Genomic DNA, 21,631 nt, shown 5'->3' on the forward strand with positions numbered 1-21,631 from the left:
AGTGACTTACTTTTAAAGCTTAAAAAAGCACCCAGAAGTGCCATAAAAGTAAACTTGGACATCATATTCCAGGTCTTCAAGGCATACAAGCATATAATTTTTAAGACAAACAGACCAAATGTTACATTTTTACTCTCATATCAATTTATTGTAAATTTGTGTAAACAAAAAGCTCACAAATCCAATATAGCAACATGGCATTAACATCAAACCTCAGTTGTGTCTTGTAACAAAAGTTATGAAACAAGAATCAATTAAGTTTGATGTTATTGACCTGTAACCTTATTGAATTTGTGCACTGTTTACATGAATTTGCAATTTAATTTGATTTGATTTTGATTTGATTCGATTTGAGAGTAAATAACGACTAAAGCCCAAAGTATACTTTGGTCAAACGCGGACGCACAGCACAGGATGTTTGACGCAAATCTCACCATCAGCAGAGTGCAGGAGCACTGAACGTGCACAGCCAAATTTTTCTAACAGTGCGCCTTTTAGTGTACAGAATGCGTATGAGCCTGGAATTCTTTGCACTAATTAGTATGTCCACAATCAATGTGGCAACACTCACATTTGAGCCGTTGTTGTCACGAAGAAGCCCTAGAAGAAGATGTAATTGCCGGTAAACAACAGGAGAGAAAGGTTAAAACAACAACAGTGGATGTGAACGTCAAGAGTGCATCTGTGAGGAGGCCATGAGATACCTGTAATTGTATAACTCGAGTCTAAAGGACTATAAAGACATCTTTATGGGTCTTAACTCCTGAAGAGAAATAGTACAGTATCTAATAGCTGTCATGGTGCACATGCACCAAACGCCTGTGAATGTGCGCACAGTCGTATGAAGTATACTTTGACATGCTCCCGTTCAACTGTTCGCAGATGCTGAGTGTTCGTGTCAAAACTGAAATATACTTTTGGATTTAGAGAGATAGTTCACCCAAAAATTAAAATTCTCTCATCATTTACTCACCCTCATGCCATTCCAGATCCGTATGGATTTTCTTCTTCTGCAGAATTTTTAGAATAATATCTCAGCTCTGTAGATCATACAATGCAAGTTAATGGTGGCCAGAACTTTGGCAGCATTGAAGTAATCCATACGACTCCAGTTTTTAAATCCATATCTACAGAAGCAATGCGGTAGGTGTGGGTAAGTCCTTTTTTACTATAAATCTCCACCTTTGACCAGCCCCGACCAGTAGGTGGCGATATGTACAAAGAATGAATATCGCCAAAAAAACAAAAGATGAAGAATGTCGAAGTGAATGTCAAAGTGGATATTTATAGTAAAAGAGGTCTTAAAATATTGCTCTGTTTCTCACCCACATATATTATATCCCTTCCAAAGACATGGATTTAACCACTGGAGTCGTATGGATTACTTTTATTCTGCCTTTATGTGCTTTTGGATCTTCAAAGTTCTGGCCACCATTAACTTGTATTGTATGGACTAACAGAGCTGAGATTTTCTTCTAAAAACTTTGTGTTCTCCAGAAGAATGTCAGTCATAAACATTTGGGATGGCCTGAAGGTGAGTTAATGATTATAGAATTTTCATTTTTGGGTGAACTATTCCTTTAAATTTGATAAAGTCCTGATGATGAAAAGTTCATCATAGAAAGTAATTATATTGGAAAATGATGCACAAGTCACATGGACTTTTGTTATGACATTTCTGAGTCCTTTTTTAAGCTTTAAAGTGAGTCACAATCAACTGCTATTGTATGGAAATCAATACTGACATTCTTTTAAAAAATACCCTTTGGTGTTCCGCAGAGGAAAGAAAGTCATATGGGTTTAAAACAGCATTACTGGGAGTAAATACTAACAGAATTTGCCTTTTAGGTGAACTAATCCTTCAAAAATAATGCTAAAGTTAAGTTGTAAAAGGTGTAAAGATAATATAACTAATATGCACAATGTCAGGTGAACATTCTGTGTGGCCTACAGAATCCATTAGAAAAATAATAGCTGTTTGCTTTATATGTTTCTGAGATGAATTGAGGATGTGGTGATCTATTCATCTACTTGCTCAGAGTAAATACTTTCCTGTAAAATATTTTGTGGTTATTAAATTTCTCACCAAGTCGGATATTAATTTGGTAAGTGGCAAGAATATTAATAAAACAGGCTATAAAACAAAATGTCAGCGACAAAGTGCCTGAGGGCGCAAGAGTGCACACACACACACACACACACACACACAGTGAGAGAGAGAGAGAGAGAGAGAATCACACAAACCCAACTCTATGTGTGGCTGAGTTGTTCTCCATGCCTGAAGCCAAGGGGAGAGAGATAGGGAGGGAGCGAGAGAGAGCAAGAACAGGTGTGAAGCCACAAGCTGTAGTCGGGAGAGATGTTTAGCCTCACAAAGGTGGCTTGTTTGTTTTCTGCTGAGCCCTAATGACTACACGTCGGGACACATAATGAAAACAAAACAGTGTGCAACTTCTCTTCAAGCTTTTATTCAGTATTTCACATCAGAAATATTCAAATATCTGAAATAACTTGAACTCCCTGTGTTAAAATGACAAGCAGGGTTGGGGGTAACGAAATACGTGTAAAGGGATTATGTATTTAAAATACAAAATATAAGTAACTGTATTCCACTACAGATATAATTTAAATCATTGGTAATTAGAATACAGTTACATTCAAAAATAGTTTGATTAATGAAGAGATTACTTTGTATTTTATTGTCATTTGTTTCATTTAATTTTTAGTCCTTTCACAAGGAAAACATTTATACATATAAATGATGTGATCCAAAGTGCATTTGAACAGTGGTGAAACACTTTCTTATGATGGGTTACATTCATACGAGCAGACAGAGAAGTAAGTTTGGAGCACAAGAAATAGAAATAAACCTTGTGTAAATTGTCAGCTTTATGCTAAGCTAAAATGCTATTTCTAACCATTTTACATGCACGTTACCAGGCACCATCTTATTTTTTTATCAAGAAAATTCACGTTGGATCATAATTTCTTTTTTTCTAGTAAGACCTTTGATATCAGGGCAAAAATTTTATTCTTGATAATAATTTTTGTTATTATAACACTGCATAAGATATTTAGGTTAATCAGAGAATGTATTTTTAACATGTGTATTTTGTCAAAACAAATGAAACAATCTACCGCTGCTAAAGAAGTAATCCAAAGTATTTAGAATACGTTACTGACCTTGAGTAATCTAACGGAATACGTATTCTGTAATCTGTAGTGGAATACATTTCAAAAGTAACCCTCCCAACCCTGATGACAAGTAATTATTGTTTAACTAAATATTGGACTGTTTATTTTTTTTTATTATTATTATTTCACTGATTCTTGAGATAAGGGACAAACATGTTTAAAATCTGAATTTTTATTTTGTAATACTAAATTAATTTGAAATATATATATTTGTAAACAAATTAAGGTCTTAGCTAACAAATCTTTAAGAAACAGGTTTTTATAAATAAATAAAAAAAAACTTTTTTTCTGAAAATTGACATTTATTCACTTCATAACATACATCTTACTGTAATTTGTGACAACTTCGTCAGACTCACTAAAAAGCATTCTATTTTAATTTGATCCAACCAACAAAAGTGGAAATTCTTTAATTATCTAATAATGATGTTCAGTAAAGGAGTTAAGTGATAATATATATATATATATATATATATATATATATATATATATATATATATATATATATATTATATTTTTTTTATTTTTTTATTTTTTTATTATTATTATTATTATTATTCTGACGGAGCTGACAAAAGTGAATATTTTTCCATCTTAACCATGTGTGTACACTGGAGCCATTCAGTGCTTTTCCTCAGTTAAAGCTGCCTCTAACCTAAACTAAAATGCCAAATGCCACTTTACACCACAGTTCTAACATAAATATCACATATATCACAATGAGTTGACATGTTGAAGCAGTGAACACAGAGACTTCAACATTGTTTGTTTAAAATATATACATTTTGTTTTTAGTTTTTTTTTTTTTAAACATAAAACTTACCAGACCACGTGTCCTACTGTTGGATCCACCATGAGCAGGAAGTGTGAAAGGGGTACTCAGAGTTATAGCTGACCATGACATTATCTAAATTATTCAGGATTCTAAAAAACAAATCTGATGGAGTTGACGCAAAGTGACACAACTTTGACGAACATTTTTTTTATTTTTTTTATGGAAAATATAATATAACGTTTATTTTGTGTATTGTTTGATATCTTACAGATCCCTACCTTTCATTTGATATTTATATTTATGAATTTGTTGCATTTTTAAATACTTTGTTTGGCAGTTTAACATTGTGACCTTTAGCTGAGGACAGGTTAAGTTACATGTCCTTCCAAGTACATAGCATGTATTTAAAGGTGCAATATGTAAATTTTTTCATGTAATATTCACCTTTTTTTTGCCAAGGTGTGAACGGCTTGTATCACAACTTAAAAAATGAGCCCTTCCCGGATTTCCTTGGTTGCCTATTAAAGCCTGTAGACTGATTTTCATGCGAAGGGAGCGGGTCGCTTTTGCTGGGAAAATCCAAAAGATGTGACGTTTATGCGCGCTCCCGAGAGCCTTGCCTCAGTGCTTCTCTTCCGCTATTGAACAGCGACAACAAAATGCAACACTAGGTGACGTTATCTTAGAGATGGAATCCAGCAAACGTCCGGCTCCCAGCACAACACCGACTCCTACACAAACTCAGAGTAAGCCAAAAAAAAAAAAAAAAAAAAAAAAACATTTACTGAATCCCATCTGGCTAAGCGGAAACGTGATCGTGGTCGAGAGAAAACTAGAGTAAACATCAGCAGGGTATTTGAGTCCTGGAGGGACCTTCGTTCAGTTTTGGGGATCAAAACAGACCCTGAGTTGGCATTCTTCTTATTGGACAGGTAAGCTTACATAACTGCAAAGCATGTGAAATATAGTGCCATAAGGATTGATCTGTGTAATTTTAGCTAACTTGACCTTGCCTGCTAATGCTGACGAATTGCAAGCTACCTTGCTTCGTAACTTTCAAATAATTTCAACGATCTAGCTGACTTTTATACTAAAAGTCAGGTATGCTGATTCACAGTAACTGACATAATGTTAATCTGTAATTATTCAGCAAGGTAAACTACAATAACACATGAAATGAATGCTAGACAATGTTCAAGATAATGCAAAAAGCTCCATTCATTAGTGTAATGTAACTTGGTTATACAGAAAATATATACATTCTATTATTATAAAACAATAGCGCATCGATATATCAAAATGTCAGTTGTGATGGAATAACATCAATACTGAATTGTGTCAACAAATTTATAATGCACATTCTATTTTATAAACAGCTACTGTCATCATCCACCAAATTCAGCTAACAGATATTGATAAAGCTGGCTAGCTAGCTAACGGCAACATAGGCTATCGTATAAATGCAGTCAATGTATCATGCAAAGAAAAGTGATTATTTCAAACTACAGTCTTGCATAGCCAGACCAATATCCACACTTTGTTTTAGCCCTGTTCCAGCACTGGAGAGTCAAATATAATATACAGTCTCAAAGTTTGTAGTAAAACAATCATAACTGTGTAATTTTAATTATGCTACCTTATCTGTCATCATGATGCTGGCGAATCACGTTCAGTCTCTTTGTTTTGGTCACTATGGAGTGCACGTGATCATGGCTGCAGTTCACTTAACGGCCACAGGTGTCATTAATAACAAGGGTTTCTGAATCTTACATACTGCATCTTTAAAAAAGAAAATAATGAAATTGTTTAAAAATATAAGTAATACATGAGTATACACATTTCCTTTAGATTTTGTTTTTTCAGTATTTTATTATTATGAATTTCTTGATTTTTTTTAAATAAAGATGACTTTTGTATGTGAAACATGTTTTGTCCCTTATCTCAAGAATCAGTGATTTATTTGTTTATCTTTACTTTTTGACCATATAAGTATTACTTATTTTCTGAATGTGTTTGTTTGTTACCTTAAAGATCTTTTTCTTCTTGATCAGACCCTTCAAAAATTGGTGTAACCCTTAATTAAGCCTATAACCAGTAATATCAAATAATGTATATGACTTAAAATAAAACAATAATAATTTAGATGTTACCACTTTAGAAGCACTTTTAGATTAAAATGAAGTGTGTAATTTCTGTGCCAACAAGCTGAATTGCAGAAATAATTACTGTTTGCGAACTAGTTCCACATCTTTTCCTGGTTGGCCATACAAATAGTCCCGTCCAAAACTCATGCCATTGGTTGAGTCAGTGTTGCTGTGTTCAGCTGGTGGGATGCTTGAACAAAAAGAGTAATATGTCTATAGACTACAGAGCCCTCACTTTTTTGGGGATGTCAGCCTACACTTGTCTTAATAATAGTTGTCTCTGCACATTAAGCTGGGGTAGGAGAAAGTATTTTTACATTGAAAAAAATTATACACTTTTACTGTGTATTAGCTTTCTTTCCTGAACAATGGATGTTTATGAGGATTTTCCATAAATCATCTCCTCCTTTGATTGCCAACCTTCTGTTTGTCCCCATTAATGTGAGTTCCTCTCTGTATCTCCCTCAGTATCAGCTGCAAAGATGTGCACCCTGGCGGACCGTGGCCTCTCAGTGGCACACCTGGCCCATTCTAGCCATCGCTGTTCTCCTGTTGGCTCTGGTGCCATACGTGGTGTACCGAATGATGACTGCTTTTGACAATCCCCCTCCACACACACTCTTCAAGACAGCCGCAATCTGCTTTGGCCTGATTAGTGAAGCCCTGTTAATCAAGTGAGTACTGCCTGGGCCATGTTGATACCTGTCTTGTGGCTAAACACCTGGTTGAGAACGTTCCCAGTAAAAAAGCCCCTCCCTGTTCCAGAACAACCTGTTTTAGAGATGGGTAGGGAGGTTAAAATTAATTTAGGAATTGAGGTTTGGGGTTGGCAGGAGGTGTGAACATCTGTGGCTGTCTAATTATATAAATGGCAATAAACCATGTGACACCATTTGCAAACACCAACTACCTTGTGACATCAGAGAATAAAAAGGTGAGATAGAGGCCATGGCGGTTTTTGTTTTTGTTATATGTGTTCCAGCTAACACATTTGTTCTGTTCGGATCATGCATATGCTTCATTCCTCATATGTGTGTTTTTAAAGTGTGTATGTGTGTGTGTCGGATTTAACAACTCTTTTCATTTTAAAGCATGGCTTATAAGACTTTTATGTTTCATGGTTGCATGTTGTGCGTGTTTGTTTGTGTGCGTGTTTGCGGTTGAGATATTTTTTACAAGCCACTGCTGCCCAGGGTTGGGAGGGTTACTTTTGAAATGTATTCCACTACAGATGACAGAATACATGCTGTAAAATGTAATTTGTAACGTATTCTGTTAGATTACTCAAGGTCAGTAACGTATTCTAAATACTTTGGATTACTTCTTCAGCAGTGGTAGATTTTTTCACTTGTTTTGACTATAAAAACTCTGCCAGTACAGTAAGAAAAAATACACATGTTAAAAATACATTCTCTGAAAAACCTAAATATCTTATGCAGTGTTGTTTCTAAAACAAGATAAAAAACATGATAAAAAATATGATCGTGCCTGGTAACATGTGCATGTAAAATGGCTAGAAATAGCATTTTAGCTTAGTGTAAAGCTGACAATTTACACAAGGTTTATTTCTGTTTCTTGTGCTCCAAACTTACTTCAAACTTACTTCTCTGTCTGCTCATTTGAATGTAACACATCATAAGAAAGTGTTTCACCGCTGTTCAAATGCACTTTGGATCACATCATTTATATGTATACATTTTTCTATCTGAAAGGACTAAATATTAAATGAAACAAATGACAATAAAATGCAAAGTAATATCTTCAGTCATCAAAATACATTTTTGAATGTAACTATTCTAAATACCAATTATTTAATTTGTAACTGTAGTGGAATACAGTTACTTATATTTTGCATTTTAAATACGTAATCCTGTTGCATGTATTTCGTTACTCCCCAACCCTGCTGCTGCCTCAGGTCATTACTAATTCGCGATTAAAGTTGAGATCAGTTTGATTAGATTTCAATCAGCCCTTTACTATCACACTCTTAATTTACTTCTGTACCTTCAACAATATAATCAGTAAAGCAATAAGCCAACTGTAGGGAAATTAGATCACTCTGAGGTTCCTGTAGCATCCTGAGGGTGTTTTTGTCCTTGTTGTGTACGGCACGGATAGGGTACAAAATAGAGTCTGAGCCTCTTGAAATATTTTTTTTTTTTTTTTCTAGCAATAAACATTAAATAAACATTAAAATGAAATAGAAAAAAAAAAATAGAATAAACAATTGATGAATAATTATTTTATTATTATTATTATTATTATTATTATTATTTATTTATTTATTTATTTATTTATTTTTTAAATGCACCAGCATGGGTAACAGGGTTAAAAGCAATAGGGTTGCATGCATAAATTAAGCTATTACTAGTAGAGGCTAGCCATTTTGGGGCCAAATGTTGTTTTGTAGTTATTGATAAATTATTTACCATAAAAGAAAATAAAAATAAAAATGTCATTTTTAGGTAACAGGGTTAAATAGTTTTGATTGATGAATGCAGTAAAAGAGAGAGAGAGAGAGAGAGAGAGAGAGAGAGAGAGAGAGAGAGAGAATGGAATGTGATTTTTTTCACTTATCTTCCAGCCATGTAGAAGTGTTCTAATAATCTAAAATTCTAAGAAATGTTACATTTTTGTAATGTGTGGAAAATCATGCACTTACAGGGCTGTGCACAAAATGTAGGGCACAGTTGAAAATTACTTCATTTTGGCAATTACATTTTGTTAATAATTAAAAATGTTTTAATACAATGAGTTGAATAGCAACAGATTTTACTGTGTATGATTTTAGATACAGTCAAGAAGACCTCTGAGGTAAAAAGGCATTTGATATGTTTAAAACTAGCTACTTCATGCTAGCTAAATTTCATGTTAGATAATAGTTTATCTAACATATCTAATAGCTCTCACAACAAAAAAACAAGGCATCTAAAGCTTAAAAACATGGGACACCAATTTATACTACACTGGCGGCCAAAAGTTTGGAATAATGTACAGATTTTGCTCTTATGGAAAGAAATTGGTACTTTTATTCACAAAGCGGCATTCAACTGAACACTGAATGTATAGTCAGGACATTAATAATGTGAAAAATGTTCAGAACTTCTTAAACTACTTCAAAGAGTTCTCATCAAAAAATCCTCCACGTGCAGCAATGACAGCTTTGCAGATCATTGGCATTCTAGCTGTCAGTTTGTCCAGATACTCAGGTGACATTTCACCCCATGCTTCCTGTAGCACTTGCCATAGATGTGGCTGTCTTGTCGGGCAATTCTCATGCACCTTAACTGATTCCACAAAAGCTCAGTGGGGTTAAGATCCATAACACTGTGTGTTTCTTTGCCCACTCTAATCTTTTCTTTTTGTTTTTCTGTTTCAAAAGTGGCTTTTTCTATGCAATTCTTGCCATAAGGCCTGCACCCTTGAGTTTTCTCTTTACTGTTGTACATGAAAATGGTGTTGAGCGGGTAGATTTCAATGAATCTGTCAGCTGAGGACATGTGAGGCATCTATTTCTCAAACTAGAGACTCTGATGTACTTATCCTCTTGTTTAGTTGTACATCTGGCCTGCCACATCTCTTTCTGTCCTTGTTAGAGCCAGTTGTTCTTTGTCTTTGAAGACCATAGTGTACACCTTTGTATGAAATCTTCAGTTTTTTTTGCAATTTCAAGCATTGTATAGCCTTCATTCCTCAAAACAATGATTGGCTGACAAGTTTCTAGAGAAAGCTGTTTCTTTTTTGCCATTTTTTACCTAATATTGACCTTAAGACATGCCAGTCTATTGCATACTTTGGCAATTTAAAAACAAACACAAAGACTTAATTAAGCTTCATTTAATGAACCAAATAGCTTTCAACTGTGTTTGATACAATGGCAAGTGATTTTCTAGTACTATTTAGCATGATTTCTCAAGGATAAGGTGTTAGAATGATGGCTGCTGGAAATGGGGCCTATCTAGATTTGATAAAAAATGACTTTTTTCAAATAGTGATGGTGCTGTTTTTTACATCAGTAAAACGTCATGGTTACTTGCGTAACCTCCGTTCCCTGATGGAGGGAACGAGACGTGTCGATGTAGTGACACTAGGGGTCACTCTTGGGAACCCAAGACACCTCTGGTCTTTGATAAAAGGCCAATGAAAATTGGCAAGTGGTATTTGCATGCCACTCCCCCGAATATATGGGTATAAAAGGAGCTGGTATGCAACCACTCATTCAGGTTTTATGCTGAGGAGCTGAGACAAGGTCCGGGTAGTTCAGCATTGTGGCAGGAGGGACACAACGTCTCGTTCCGTCCATCAGGGAATGGAGGTTATGCAAGTAACCGTGTCATTACCTATCTGTCACTCACTCGACGTTGTGTCGATGTAGTGACACTAGGGGTCCCTATACAAAACACCGCAACTGGCTGAACTGTTACGTGAACTGGCGGTGTGTGATGGGCAGACCACTCCCAAGGGGAGGATACCGTGGAGACCACACCTTGCCCAGAGAAAGGGGGGATATTTAACTGGAAAATACGTCACATGGTCTTGCCGATCATGTGGAGAAGTCTCATGGTAGGTCCTACCCAATGGGGGAGGAGTTACTACAAACATGGAGACTGTGGCAGAGGGGGCTCTGCCCAAGGAAGATGCAGTAAGCCATCAGGGAAACAAATTAGCAGAAGATATACATCGCATGGGGTTACCTTACAGGGAACCGCCACATGCGGAGCACGTACCCCAGAACAGGGCTCTTAGTTAGCATGTGTACTGGGCTGGCAGCGAGTCTCTCTGAAAACTCGACTGCCACAGGGCTCGGAGGATGTCAACCAGGGAACATTGTTTGTGAACACTACTGGGAATTAATTGCGCACGTCTTCAGCTCAGAGGAGGTGAAAGGCGCTATGTGCAAGTGATACACCCGGCCGGCTAACCCAGGCTTATCTGCTTGTATTGCGTGCCACTACCCAGGACGAAACCGGTTCCACCCGGAAGTTGTAGAACTTCGCAAAGGTGTTGGGTGTTGCCCAGCCCGCTGCTCTGCAAATGTCTGTTAGAGAGGCACCCCTGGCCAGGGCCCAGGAGGCCGCTACACCCCTGGTAGAATGGGCTCTTAGCCCTACCGGGGGCGGCACGTCCTGGGCATGATATGCCATAACTATGGCGTCAATGAGCCAGTGAGCGATCCTCTGCTTGGAGACAATGCTTCCTTTCTGCTGTGCACCAAAGCAGACAAAGAGCTGCTCAGAGATCCTAAATCTCTGCGTGCGATCCAAATAGATGCGTAAAGCGCACACCAGACACTGCAATGACAGGGCTGGGTCTGCCTCCTCCTGAGGCAGTGCTCGCAGGTTCACCACCTGGTCCCTAAAAGGGGTCGTGGGAACCTTGAGCACATAGCCCGGTCGGGGTCTCAAGATCACGTGAGAGTAGCCTGGACCGAATTCCAGGCACGTTTTGCTGACAGAGAACGCTTGCAGGTCTCCTACCCTCTTGATGGAAGTGAGCGCAGTCAGGAGGGCAGTCTTCAAGGAGAGTGCCTTAAGCTCAGCTGACTGCAAAGGCTCAAAGGGGGCTCTCTGTAGACCCTGAAGAACTACAGAGATGTCCAATGAGGGAACGAGGTGCGGACTGGAGGAGTTCAGCCTCCTGGCGCCTCTCAGGAACCTGATGGTCAGGTCGTGCTTCCCTAAGGACTTACCATTGACTGTGTCATGGTGTACTGCTATATAGCAGCAACGTACACCTTCAAGGTGGAAGGGGACAGCTGCCCTTCCAACCTCTCCTGCAGGAAGTAAAGCACCGATCTGACTGCACATCTCTGGGGGTCTTCCCATCGGGAAGAACACCACTTAGTTAGCAGACGCCACTTAACGGCATACAGGTGCCTCGTAGAGGGGGCCCTAGGCTGAGTGATCATGTCTACCACCATGGGTGGTAGACCGCTTAGGTCTTCCGCATCCTGTCCAGGGGCCAGACATGGAGAATCCAGACTTGCAGGAGAGCCATGGCTTGCAGGGCGGAGGTGGCTTGTCCAGCGGCACCGTAGACCTTGGCCGTCAGAGATAACGTAAACCTACAGGCCTTGGACGGGAGCTTTGTGCGCCCGCGCCAGGTGGCGGCGCTCTGCGGGCATAGGTGCACTGCGAGCGCCTTTATCCACCGGGGGGATTGCCAAATAGCCCTTGGCCACCCCACCATCGAGGGTAGTGAGGGCGGGGAAGCTGAAAGATCGGGACTGGGCAGTAAAAAGTGCCTCCCACGACCTTGTCAGCTCTTCATGCACCTCCGGGAAGAAAGGAACGGGGGCGGGGCGTGGCTTTGAGCGGCGAAAGCATGTTATCATATCCGCGTCAGCCTGTGACTGGGTGACCGCACCCGAAGGGAGGAGCCCAGCTGAGGCTTCCGCGTCCGACTGGACGAGCCCACTCTCTGATGCTGCGCTCGAGACCTCATCACTTTCACAGGCTCCGAATAAGAGGTCGAACTCGCTGTGAGACGAGCCGGCAGAATCACCCGGAAGACCGATCGGGGCAGACGAGCGTGCTGGGGAATGGGAGGTCCGCGGGGGGGTTACCCGGAGGAGGCGGTCCCATTGGGGTCCCCAAATCGCCCCCAGTGCTAGCCACACTGGCCTCATACCCGTGGGTAGAAGGACCGAGGCGGGGAGTCTCTGGGGTGGCTTGCTTTCTTACGAAGGTAAGCCGCGACCGCATCGTTGCCATGGACATGTTCTCGCAATGAGTAAATGACCCATCCACGAACATTGTCTCCGCGTGAGCAGTGCCCAGACATGAAAGACAGTGATCGTGACCATCAGAAGGCGAGAGATAACGAGCTCAACCAGGAATAACACACAAAGGAAAGGCATCTTTAAAAAGACACGTCTTTAAAAAGACGTGCCGTGTGTGCCGCTCTTTTAGAGAAATATACTCTTTTAGAAAAATATACTCTTTTTTTTATGCCAAAGCACCCAGGGGCATTCTCTGCAGTGCACCAGTGCAGAGGAGGGAGAAGCCACTGAAATGTGCCGTCAGATCCAGCAGAGGTGAATGAACAGTCATGGGAATTCAGCTCAGTGAGCATGACCATTCGGCTCCGAAGAGAAAATCTGAATGAGTGGTTGCATACCAGCTCCTTTTATATCCGTATGTTCGGGGGAGTGGCATGCAAATACCACTCGCCAATTTTCATTGGCCTTTTATCAAAGACCAGAGGTGTCTCGGGCTCCGAAGAGTGACCCCTAGTGTCACTACATCAATACAACTTCGAGTGAGTGACAGATAGGGAACTTTGGTGAATTAAAGTACCATTTTCCTTCCGAAACAGCAAAATCTGTACATTATTACAAACCTTTCGTCGCCAGTGTATATTAATGGAACGTGCCGCATGTAGCCAGTGTGAGTGGGTTACGTAGTTTTTGTTTGGTGTGTGTGCGTACGTGCGTTCATGTGTGCATGTGTCTGTGTGCGTGCGTGCATGCATGCATGCATGTGTGTCTGTTATAGAGCCTATTTCTTTTTTAAAATTTCAGATTGCATGACAAGGTGCTGAACTAGCCGATGTAGATTTGCATGCTCAAATCTTTTTCTTTTCATTTTAAGGAGATATGCAGTATTAGTATTCTCAGCTCAGAGGTCATATACACTCACCGTGGAAATCTAGAAAGAGTCAGTTTTCCTACTGATTGCTACAGGTGTGTAAGATATTGACATGATCAACGAGGTGTAAAATTAAAGGCTATATTGATCATTTTCCCCCTGCGTTCATTTGTTATATTTATATATAGCAATTCAATAGCCAAGCTTAACTAATTTTCCTGTATTTTCCAATGATAGTGTGACATCTGAAGTTAAAAGTTAACTTATTTAGATGTTATTAGTTGAGAATGTCAGCTCACACATTAAATCAAGTCAGATCATGAAGTCAAAGAACCTGGTAGTCTAAATATTACTTGATTTTCACATGGCATTATTTTTTTTTTTAAAAGCCCTTAACTGTTAACGTGATGACAATCAAACTCTAATATAACCTTTAGATAATGCAATGTGTGTGTCCTGTGGTTTGATCAGCCAGTCTTGTGTGCACATGTATGGACACTAATGAGTACTGCATTAGTTTAATGATGGCTAAAGATATTTTGAGTCTAGGAATAATTCTCTCTGAATGAGGGTTTGGGGAGACCTTCATTCATGTTGCTTTCTGTAGAGAACTTCAGAGTAAGAGAAACAGAGAAAGAGAAACAGAAGTTTATTTCATTTGCAGAATAAAAAGAGAGTAAAAACAAATTCATACAATCAAAAAAACCTATGAGAGCTGCATCCATTAATGTAAAATCTGCAACAATGCTAGAAATACCCACTTTTTTGTTTTGTTTTGTTTATTGGCTTTGATATGTTTCAGCCAGTCGGGCAGTGTTGCTACAAAACTGTGCACATGCTTCCAAACTGATTAAAAAACAAAAAAAAAAACAAACAAAAAAAACAAAACAGGCAGTGATCAATCCATAATCCAATAATGGAAAACGTCTAGGTTACTGGTGTAACCTCTGTTCCCTGATGGAGGGAACGAGACATTGTGTTGATGTAGTGACACTAGGGGTTCGATCTTGAGAGCCCCAATCACCTTTGCTTAAAATAGAAAAGGCCAATGAGAACTGGCAAGTGGAATTTGCATGCCACTCTCCACCCTGGACATATGGGTATAAAAGGAGATGGCGTGCACCACTCATTCAGATTTATGCAGAGGAGCCGATAGAAAGTCCCAGCCATGTCAGCGGCTGGTTCAGCACCGCGGCAGGAGGGTCACATCGTCTCGTTCCCTCCATCAGGGAACAGAGGTTACACTGATAACCTAGACATTCCCTGTCTGTCACTCACTCGACGTTGTGTCGATGTAGTGACACTAGGGGTTCCTATAGGAAACGCTGCAGGCGCTGAACCGTGTCATGAGGTATGGAAGAGTGGACATGGGCAAGCTGCTGCGTGCCTCGCAGTGAGCGCTCAACCACGTCGTGACCTTCCAGCGAGTTAAGAGGGAAGGAGGCACTTACCCAAGGAGGCTACAGGTGGTGGCCTTTCCTGATTTTTGTTGTTAAGCAATTTCCCGCCAAGCACCTTCTAGAATAGCGCTGGGAAGTGCTCTTCCCTCTCCAGGAGGGAGGGCACTACAGAGACCACATCCTACCGGAGGGAGGTTAACATGTGGAGAATACCTTACATGGACTTACCAACGGGGAAGTTCACATATGGAATGATACCACTGGGAGGACCCTATCTACAGAGATGGTGCACAGCAACAGTGGCCGAAGCAGAGCAAAGGTCAGATGAGGGGAAACACAGGGTTCACCTGAGGGGAAACCGAACAGTGGAAATGCGTTATACGGGATTACCGAGGGGGGAATCACCATGTATGGAGCACTGAGCCCGAGTACACGGGCTCACCTGAAAAGGGGCATACCATGAGTACTGGGCCTGGAGTTTGTCACCAAACAGTGCTTAAGTCTTAAGAGGCGTCCAGGGTTCACCAGTTACGGGGAACAGTTGTGGACAAAATAGCGCACATTATCACCTTGAAAAAGGGGAAAGGTGTAAATTCAAGCGGTACACCCATCCAGCTGCCCGGCCTACCTGCTGTTACCCCATAACACTCGGGATGAAACCGGTTCTATGCGTAGGTTGTAAAACCTCGCAAAGGTATTGGGTGTAGCCCATCCCTCAGCTCTGCATATGTCTGCTAGAGAGGCCCCACTTGCCAGTGCCCAAGAGGATGCAACACCTCTAGTGGAGTGCACCCGGACTCTCAAGGGGCACGGCAGGCCTTGTGACTGGTAAGCCAAGGAAATGGCATCCACAATCCAATGGGCCAGCCTCTGTTTGGAGACAGCTTTCCCCTTCTGCTGCCCTCCAAAACAGACAAAGAGCTGTTCCGAGCATCTGAAGCTCTGCGTGCGGTCTAGATAAATGTGCAGGGTGTGAACTGGACATAGCAATGACAAGGCCAGGTCTTCCTTCTCTGAAGGAAGTGCTTGCAGGTTCACCACCTGGTCCTGAAAGGGAGTGGTGGGAACTTTGGGCACGTAACCGGGCCGAGGTCTCAGGATCACATGAGAGTGTGCCGGCCCGAACTCCAGGCATTCGCTGGTGACAGAGAGCACCTGTAGGTCCCCCACCCTCTTGATGTAAGTGAGCGCCACCAGGAGGGCCATCTTCAGTGACAAGGTGCTGAGCTCGGCCTGCTCCAGGGGCTCAAAGGGGGCTCTCTGTTGGGCAGGTAGGACCACAGAGAGATCCCTAGAGGGAATCAGGCACGGTCTAGGAGGATTCAACCTCCTCGCACCTTTGAGGAACCTGGTGATCAGGTCGTGCTGTTGTGAGGGTCTCCCATCCAGTGTATCAAGATACGCTGCTATAGCAGCCACGTACACCTTCAGGGTAGAGGGAGACAGCCATCTCTCCAGCCCTTCCTGTAGGAAAGACAGCACAGACCCGACCGCGCACCTCTGTGGGTCTTCCCCACGGAAATAACACCATTTTGCAAAAAGACGCCACTTCAAGGCATACAGCCGCCTTGTAGAAGGGGCTCTGGCCTGAGTGATCGTATTTAACACTGCTGGTGGAAGATCCACTAGGTCTTCCACGTCCCATCCAGGAGCCAGACATGGACATTCCAGAGGTCTGGCCGTGGGTGCCAGAGCGTGCCCTGCCCCTGAGTGAAAAATTCCTGCATCAGGGGAATGTGCCAGGGAGGGGCTACTGCCAGGAGCATCAGATCTGAGAACCAAGTCCGGTTGGGCCAGTATGGCGCAACGAACAGGACTTGCTGCCCATCCTCCCTGACTTTGCACAGTGTCTGTGCAATGAGGCTCACTGGAGGAAACGCATACTTGCGTAGCCCCCGAGGCCAGCTGTGCACTAAGGCATCCGTGCCAAGGGAAGCCTCGGACAGGGAGTACCAAAGGGGGCAGTGAGAGGACTCTCGAGGGGTGAACAGGTCTACCTGCTCCTCCTCGAATCTCTCCCAAATCAGCTGGACTGTGTGAGGGTGGAGTCTCCACTCCCCGCAGAGCGTTACCTGCCATGAGAGCGTGTCCGCTGCATGGTTGAGGATGCCTGGAAGGTGAGTAGCTTGCAGAGACTTCAACGTCTGTTGATTCCAAAGGAGGAGGCGGCGGGCGAGTTGCGACATACGACACGACTGTACGCTGCCATGGTGGTTTATGTACACTACGGTCGCTGTGTTGTCGGTCCGGACCAACACATGCTTGCCCTGAATCAATGGCCGAAGCTTCCGCAGGGCCAGCAATACTGCCAGCAACTCTAAGTAGTTGATGGGCCATTGGAGTCGGGGCCCCGTCCAGAGCCCCGATACTGCTTGCCCATTGCATACAGTGCCCCAGCCCGAGTTCGAGGTTTCTGTCGTGACTGCGACACGCCTTGAAACCTGCTCTAAGGGAACGCCCACCTGTAGAAATGCCAGGTCCGACCAAGGGCTGAAAGTCTGACGGCACTGTGGCATTATAGTCACACTCTGGGTGCCATGGTGCCATGCCTACCTCGGGATTCGAGTCTGTAGCCAGTGCTGAAACGGTCTCATGTGCATCAACCCTAGGGGGAGAACTGCCACTGAGGATGCCATATGCCCCAGAAGCCTCTGAAATTGTTTCACTGGCTTCTGCCTGAAGCTTTTCAGGTCAGGTCCAACTCTATACAGAGAAAAGAGATGCTCTGGACAGGGGAGAGCTTGCTCTTCTCCCAGTTGACCTGAAGCCCGAGTCGGTCGAGTTGCTGCAGCACAAGTTCCCTGTATCACACAATAGATCACGCGAGTAATCTAGGATTAGTCAGTCGTCAAGATAATTGAGAATGCGTATGCCCTTCTCCCTTAACGGGGCCAGGGCAGCCTCTGCGACCTTGGTAAAGACGCAAGGGGACAGGGACAGACCAAAGGGGAGGACCTTGTACTGGTATGCTCATCCCTCGAAGGCAAACTGAAGAAAGGGTCTGTGTCGAGGAAGGATCGATATGTGAAAGTATGCATCCTTCAGGTCAATGGCCGCGAACCAATCTTGATGTCATACTGACGCCAGGATGTACTTCTGCTTTAACATCCTGAACGGAAGCCTATGTAAGGCCTTGTTCAAGGCACTCAGGTCCAAGATTGGGCACAATAAAATAAGGGCTGTAAAAGCCCTTGTGTGACTCGGCTATGGGAACGGGTTCTATTGCTCCTTTTGCCAGAAGGGTGGCAACCTCCACCCGGAGGACGGAGGCACCCTCGCTCGGCACCGCATTGGAGAGGATGCCACTGAACCTGGGCAGGTGTCTGGCAAACAGGATCGCGTAGCCGAGGCGAATCGTCCTGCTGAGCCACCGCGAGGGGCTGGAGAGCGCTAACCAGGCCTCCAGACTCCGTGCCAACAGCACCAAGGGACAACTGGATTCATCATGCCTGGGAAGGGTGGTTGTGGCAAGGCAGAGCAGGCACCCCACAAGGAAGACAACCCAGGGGGTCATGCTGCTCCGCAAGCCCACAACGGTGGCCGGTGGCTGGGGTGGGCAAGCGGCCCCAGAAACCAGCACACTTACCTGTTTGCCGGTCATCTCTTGACGGAGAACGAGGGAACGCGAGGTACTCGCATCCGACTGGTTGATGGAAAGACTTCCAGCGCTTGGCCGTCATGAGCACGCTGACCAAGGGAATGAGGAAACTGCTTTTTTATTGACCATGTGGGTGCCGAGGCCCAGAGGGCACTCGGCGATGTTATACTCACAAGACCGGTCGGAGTCAGTCACCTCATCCCTGGGTCACCCGTGTCAGGGCCACCTCGAAAAACGTATAAATGCAAAAAATAACATCTCTAAAGTGACATTTAACATTACATGGGTAAACCACTAAGTAAAACGATGAAAGAAAGTAGATTTATCCACCTTTATCCTGGGGGTCATACTGGGGAAACAAATGTGGGTGGGACTTCCACCGGAAATTGTTCTACAGCATTCCCTAACTCTGGCTGCAGTCATTTCAAGACCCTGTTTACAGCTGGTAATAAGACATATTTTGGATGATCCGATCACAAGGTCAGTGCTAAATATAGTTGTAAACGTGGTGCAAAATGTTTTGTGATTGGATCACAAAAACACATACAGAGGTAGTCAAAAACCACATTGCAATTGAGGTTTAAAATGCCATCCTAATGCGTCCCGGACAGCAGTGAAGCACCACATCTCATCAGTCAATCATCCGCCAAACAAATGTTTAAACTTTCATGTGGATTTAAAAGGAAATAACCATCCGATCGGAAAACTTGAAAAAGCGATAACATACCAAGGATGAGAACTTCACAGCTCTTCCTCAGTGTGTCTGTCTGATTTGAACATGCAGGGTGACAAGATGACAAGCACACACATCTGAAGCTGAACTAACACAGGTACTCCACTAAACAAGCAATCATTTTGCTGGATATGTTGTGTTTGTGCTTAGATTAAATCTCAACTGTAACTGGGAGAAACAGCGCGCCATTTATGTTCGTGCTTTCTTTGTATTTATGAATTTTTAGCAGTTTATTAATGTTCAGTAAGACACTGATATAGTGACTGATGTATGTCCATACAAAAATCATACATGCTCTCAAAATCCCAATACCACAACAGAAGAATGAATGGACGTATGCCGCAACAACAGCTGTGCTAACTTGACAATGGAAATAACACCCATATTTCTCGCTAGGCATCACGGGACATAGGATAAAGGTGGATAGTGCTTACCTTTTCCTCTGCGTCCGCCCAGTGGAAGTCCGCCATTAGATCTGAGCAATGGTGGGCCATGCATTTAAAGTCTAGGCCTTCAGTGTGATTCGCCATTAAGAAAACACAGTTTCACAATGAATAAGACACCCTATGCCTTTGGCATCATTCATTATGTTGCAGCTAACTAGTAATACCAATTGACATTTTAAAACACATCCACACACGAAAGCCAGAACTTAATGCTCAAGCAAGCCTAATTTTAACTGCAGCATGACTGTTTTGTGAAATTAATGTCTCTCAAACAGACATTCAAAAATCATAATTTTTCATATGAATCTACCAAGGAGGTCTATAATACCTGGAAAAATCTATCTAATAATATTTGTGATTTAAAAGTTGCTTGCAATAAATTTCATTTCGTCAGGGTTCATGGTTATGCTGCGTTCCATTCAAGTTGGATGAGGGATATTCCTACTTGATATCTCTGATCTCCGACCATAATTTCATTCATTCCCCACTCCCATTAGCTTAGCAGGGGTTTGACTCTCATTAGAGATGTCTCCTAGCAACCCAACTGATAAACAATGCTGCAGTGCTAGCATTTGTGCTTCAGGTGTATGATTATCAAAAGAGATTATAATGTTTTATACACCTGTTTCTGCAGGCATTTGATTACTGTGCAACTTGCTTGGCTGTCAAGCTGCGTGTGCAAACAGTGATGCTTGTTGGGAAATGTAGCTTTTTACTGGACAAGCTACACTATTTTGAAAATAGCTGAACTACTGGTACGCCACTGGAAAATGTTGTTGGTTAGTAGTGTTGCTACTTTTACCTAGTTACTTCCCTGGTAAGGTCTAAAAATGTGTGTTTACGTTGCACAAGGCACTACTTACAGCAGCAATGGAGGGGTCAAGCTCACAGATGTGCATTCGGCAGGGAGGATGCTGGCAGTGGTAGGAGTCGTCTGGGAACTGACCATCTTCACTCGGATCCACAGCTGGTTGTGTGGTATGGGGGTCTAGATAAATCAGCTCATCACCTGCAGGACGGCATCAATAAGAAGAGCATGATGCAGTTTTAATAGAATATACTGCCATAAAGCTTTCAACATTTACTTCATGTCTACACCACAGATCAACTTCCAGACTGCTTTGTGACTAATGGCATAGATGGGTTTAGCCTAATAAACTTTGCTTACCTATAAAGCCAATAAAGTAGTGAGCACTGTTCGGCTTGTCACCTATCACTCCTAAAGACTGAGGCATCATGAAGCATTGCTGTGGATAAGATATGAAAATAAAGTTGAACACACAGGTTTCAGCAACTAACCTTAACAGAATGTTGCTGAGTGCTCACATCTATTTGTACAACAGATATTAAATACTTACCTTGAGTGGTTCAATGTAGGCTTCGTTGATGTCACTAAGGCCCAGTCTTAGAGGAATCAGAAGAACAGGAGTTTTCCAAGAGCTGTCTCTTCCTCTGCCAGACCACAAGCACCCTCCAGATCACCATTCATCTCCTGAGGCTCTTCTGAAGCTGCACACGCTCCCCTATCAAAGTCCAGCCATGGCATACACAACTTCTCTACAGACAGACGGTAGAAACAATGATCAAATCCATGTGTCAGACATGTGATTAATTATGTCACAAAGATCCTGAAACAGGAGTTACTATGTGAAAAATCGTAAATGAAGGAAAAATGTCCTCTCTCAAGAGCCAGTTCCTACATGTATTTTTAAACAATCCTAGTACTAATGAAGGTTCTTGGGGGCCAGCTG

General features: G+C 42.3%; 1 protein-coding gene across 4 annotated transcripts in view; it reads left to right on the top strand.

Annotated features, from left to right (window-relative positions):
- Positions 1 to 21,631, top strand: part of LOC127449634 (piggyBac transposable element-derived protein 3-like) — a 201,945-nt gene that overhangs the window by 148,182 nt on the left and 32,132 nt on the right. For all 4 annotated transcript variants that reach the window (XR_007898764.1, XR_007898765.1, XM_051713167.1 and 1 more), the window contains exon 4: positions 6,583 to 6,788. Coding sequence is in view for 2 of the 4 variants with exons in the window: in XM_051713167.1 (XP_051569127.1) it covers positions 6,583 to 6,788 (206 nt within the window). In the remaining 2 variants the exon portion in view is untranslated. The remainder of the gene's footprint in view (positions 1 to 6,582; positions 6,789 to 21,631) is intronic.

This window comes from Myxocyprinus asiaticus, chromosome 12, assembly GCF_019703515.2.
Source record: "Myxocyprinus asiaticus isolate MX2 ecotype Aquarium Trade chromosome 12, UBuf_Myxa_2, whole genome shotgun sequence".
Taxonomy (NCBI): domain Eukaryota; kingdom Metazoa; phylum Chordata; class Actinopteri; order Cypriniformes; family Catostomidae; genus Myxocyprinus; species Myxocyprinus asiaticus.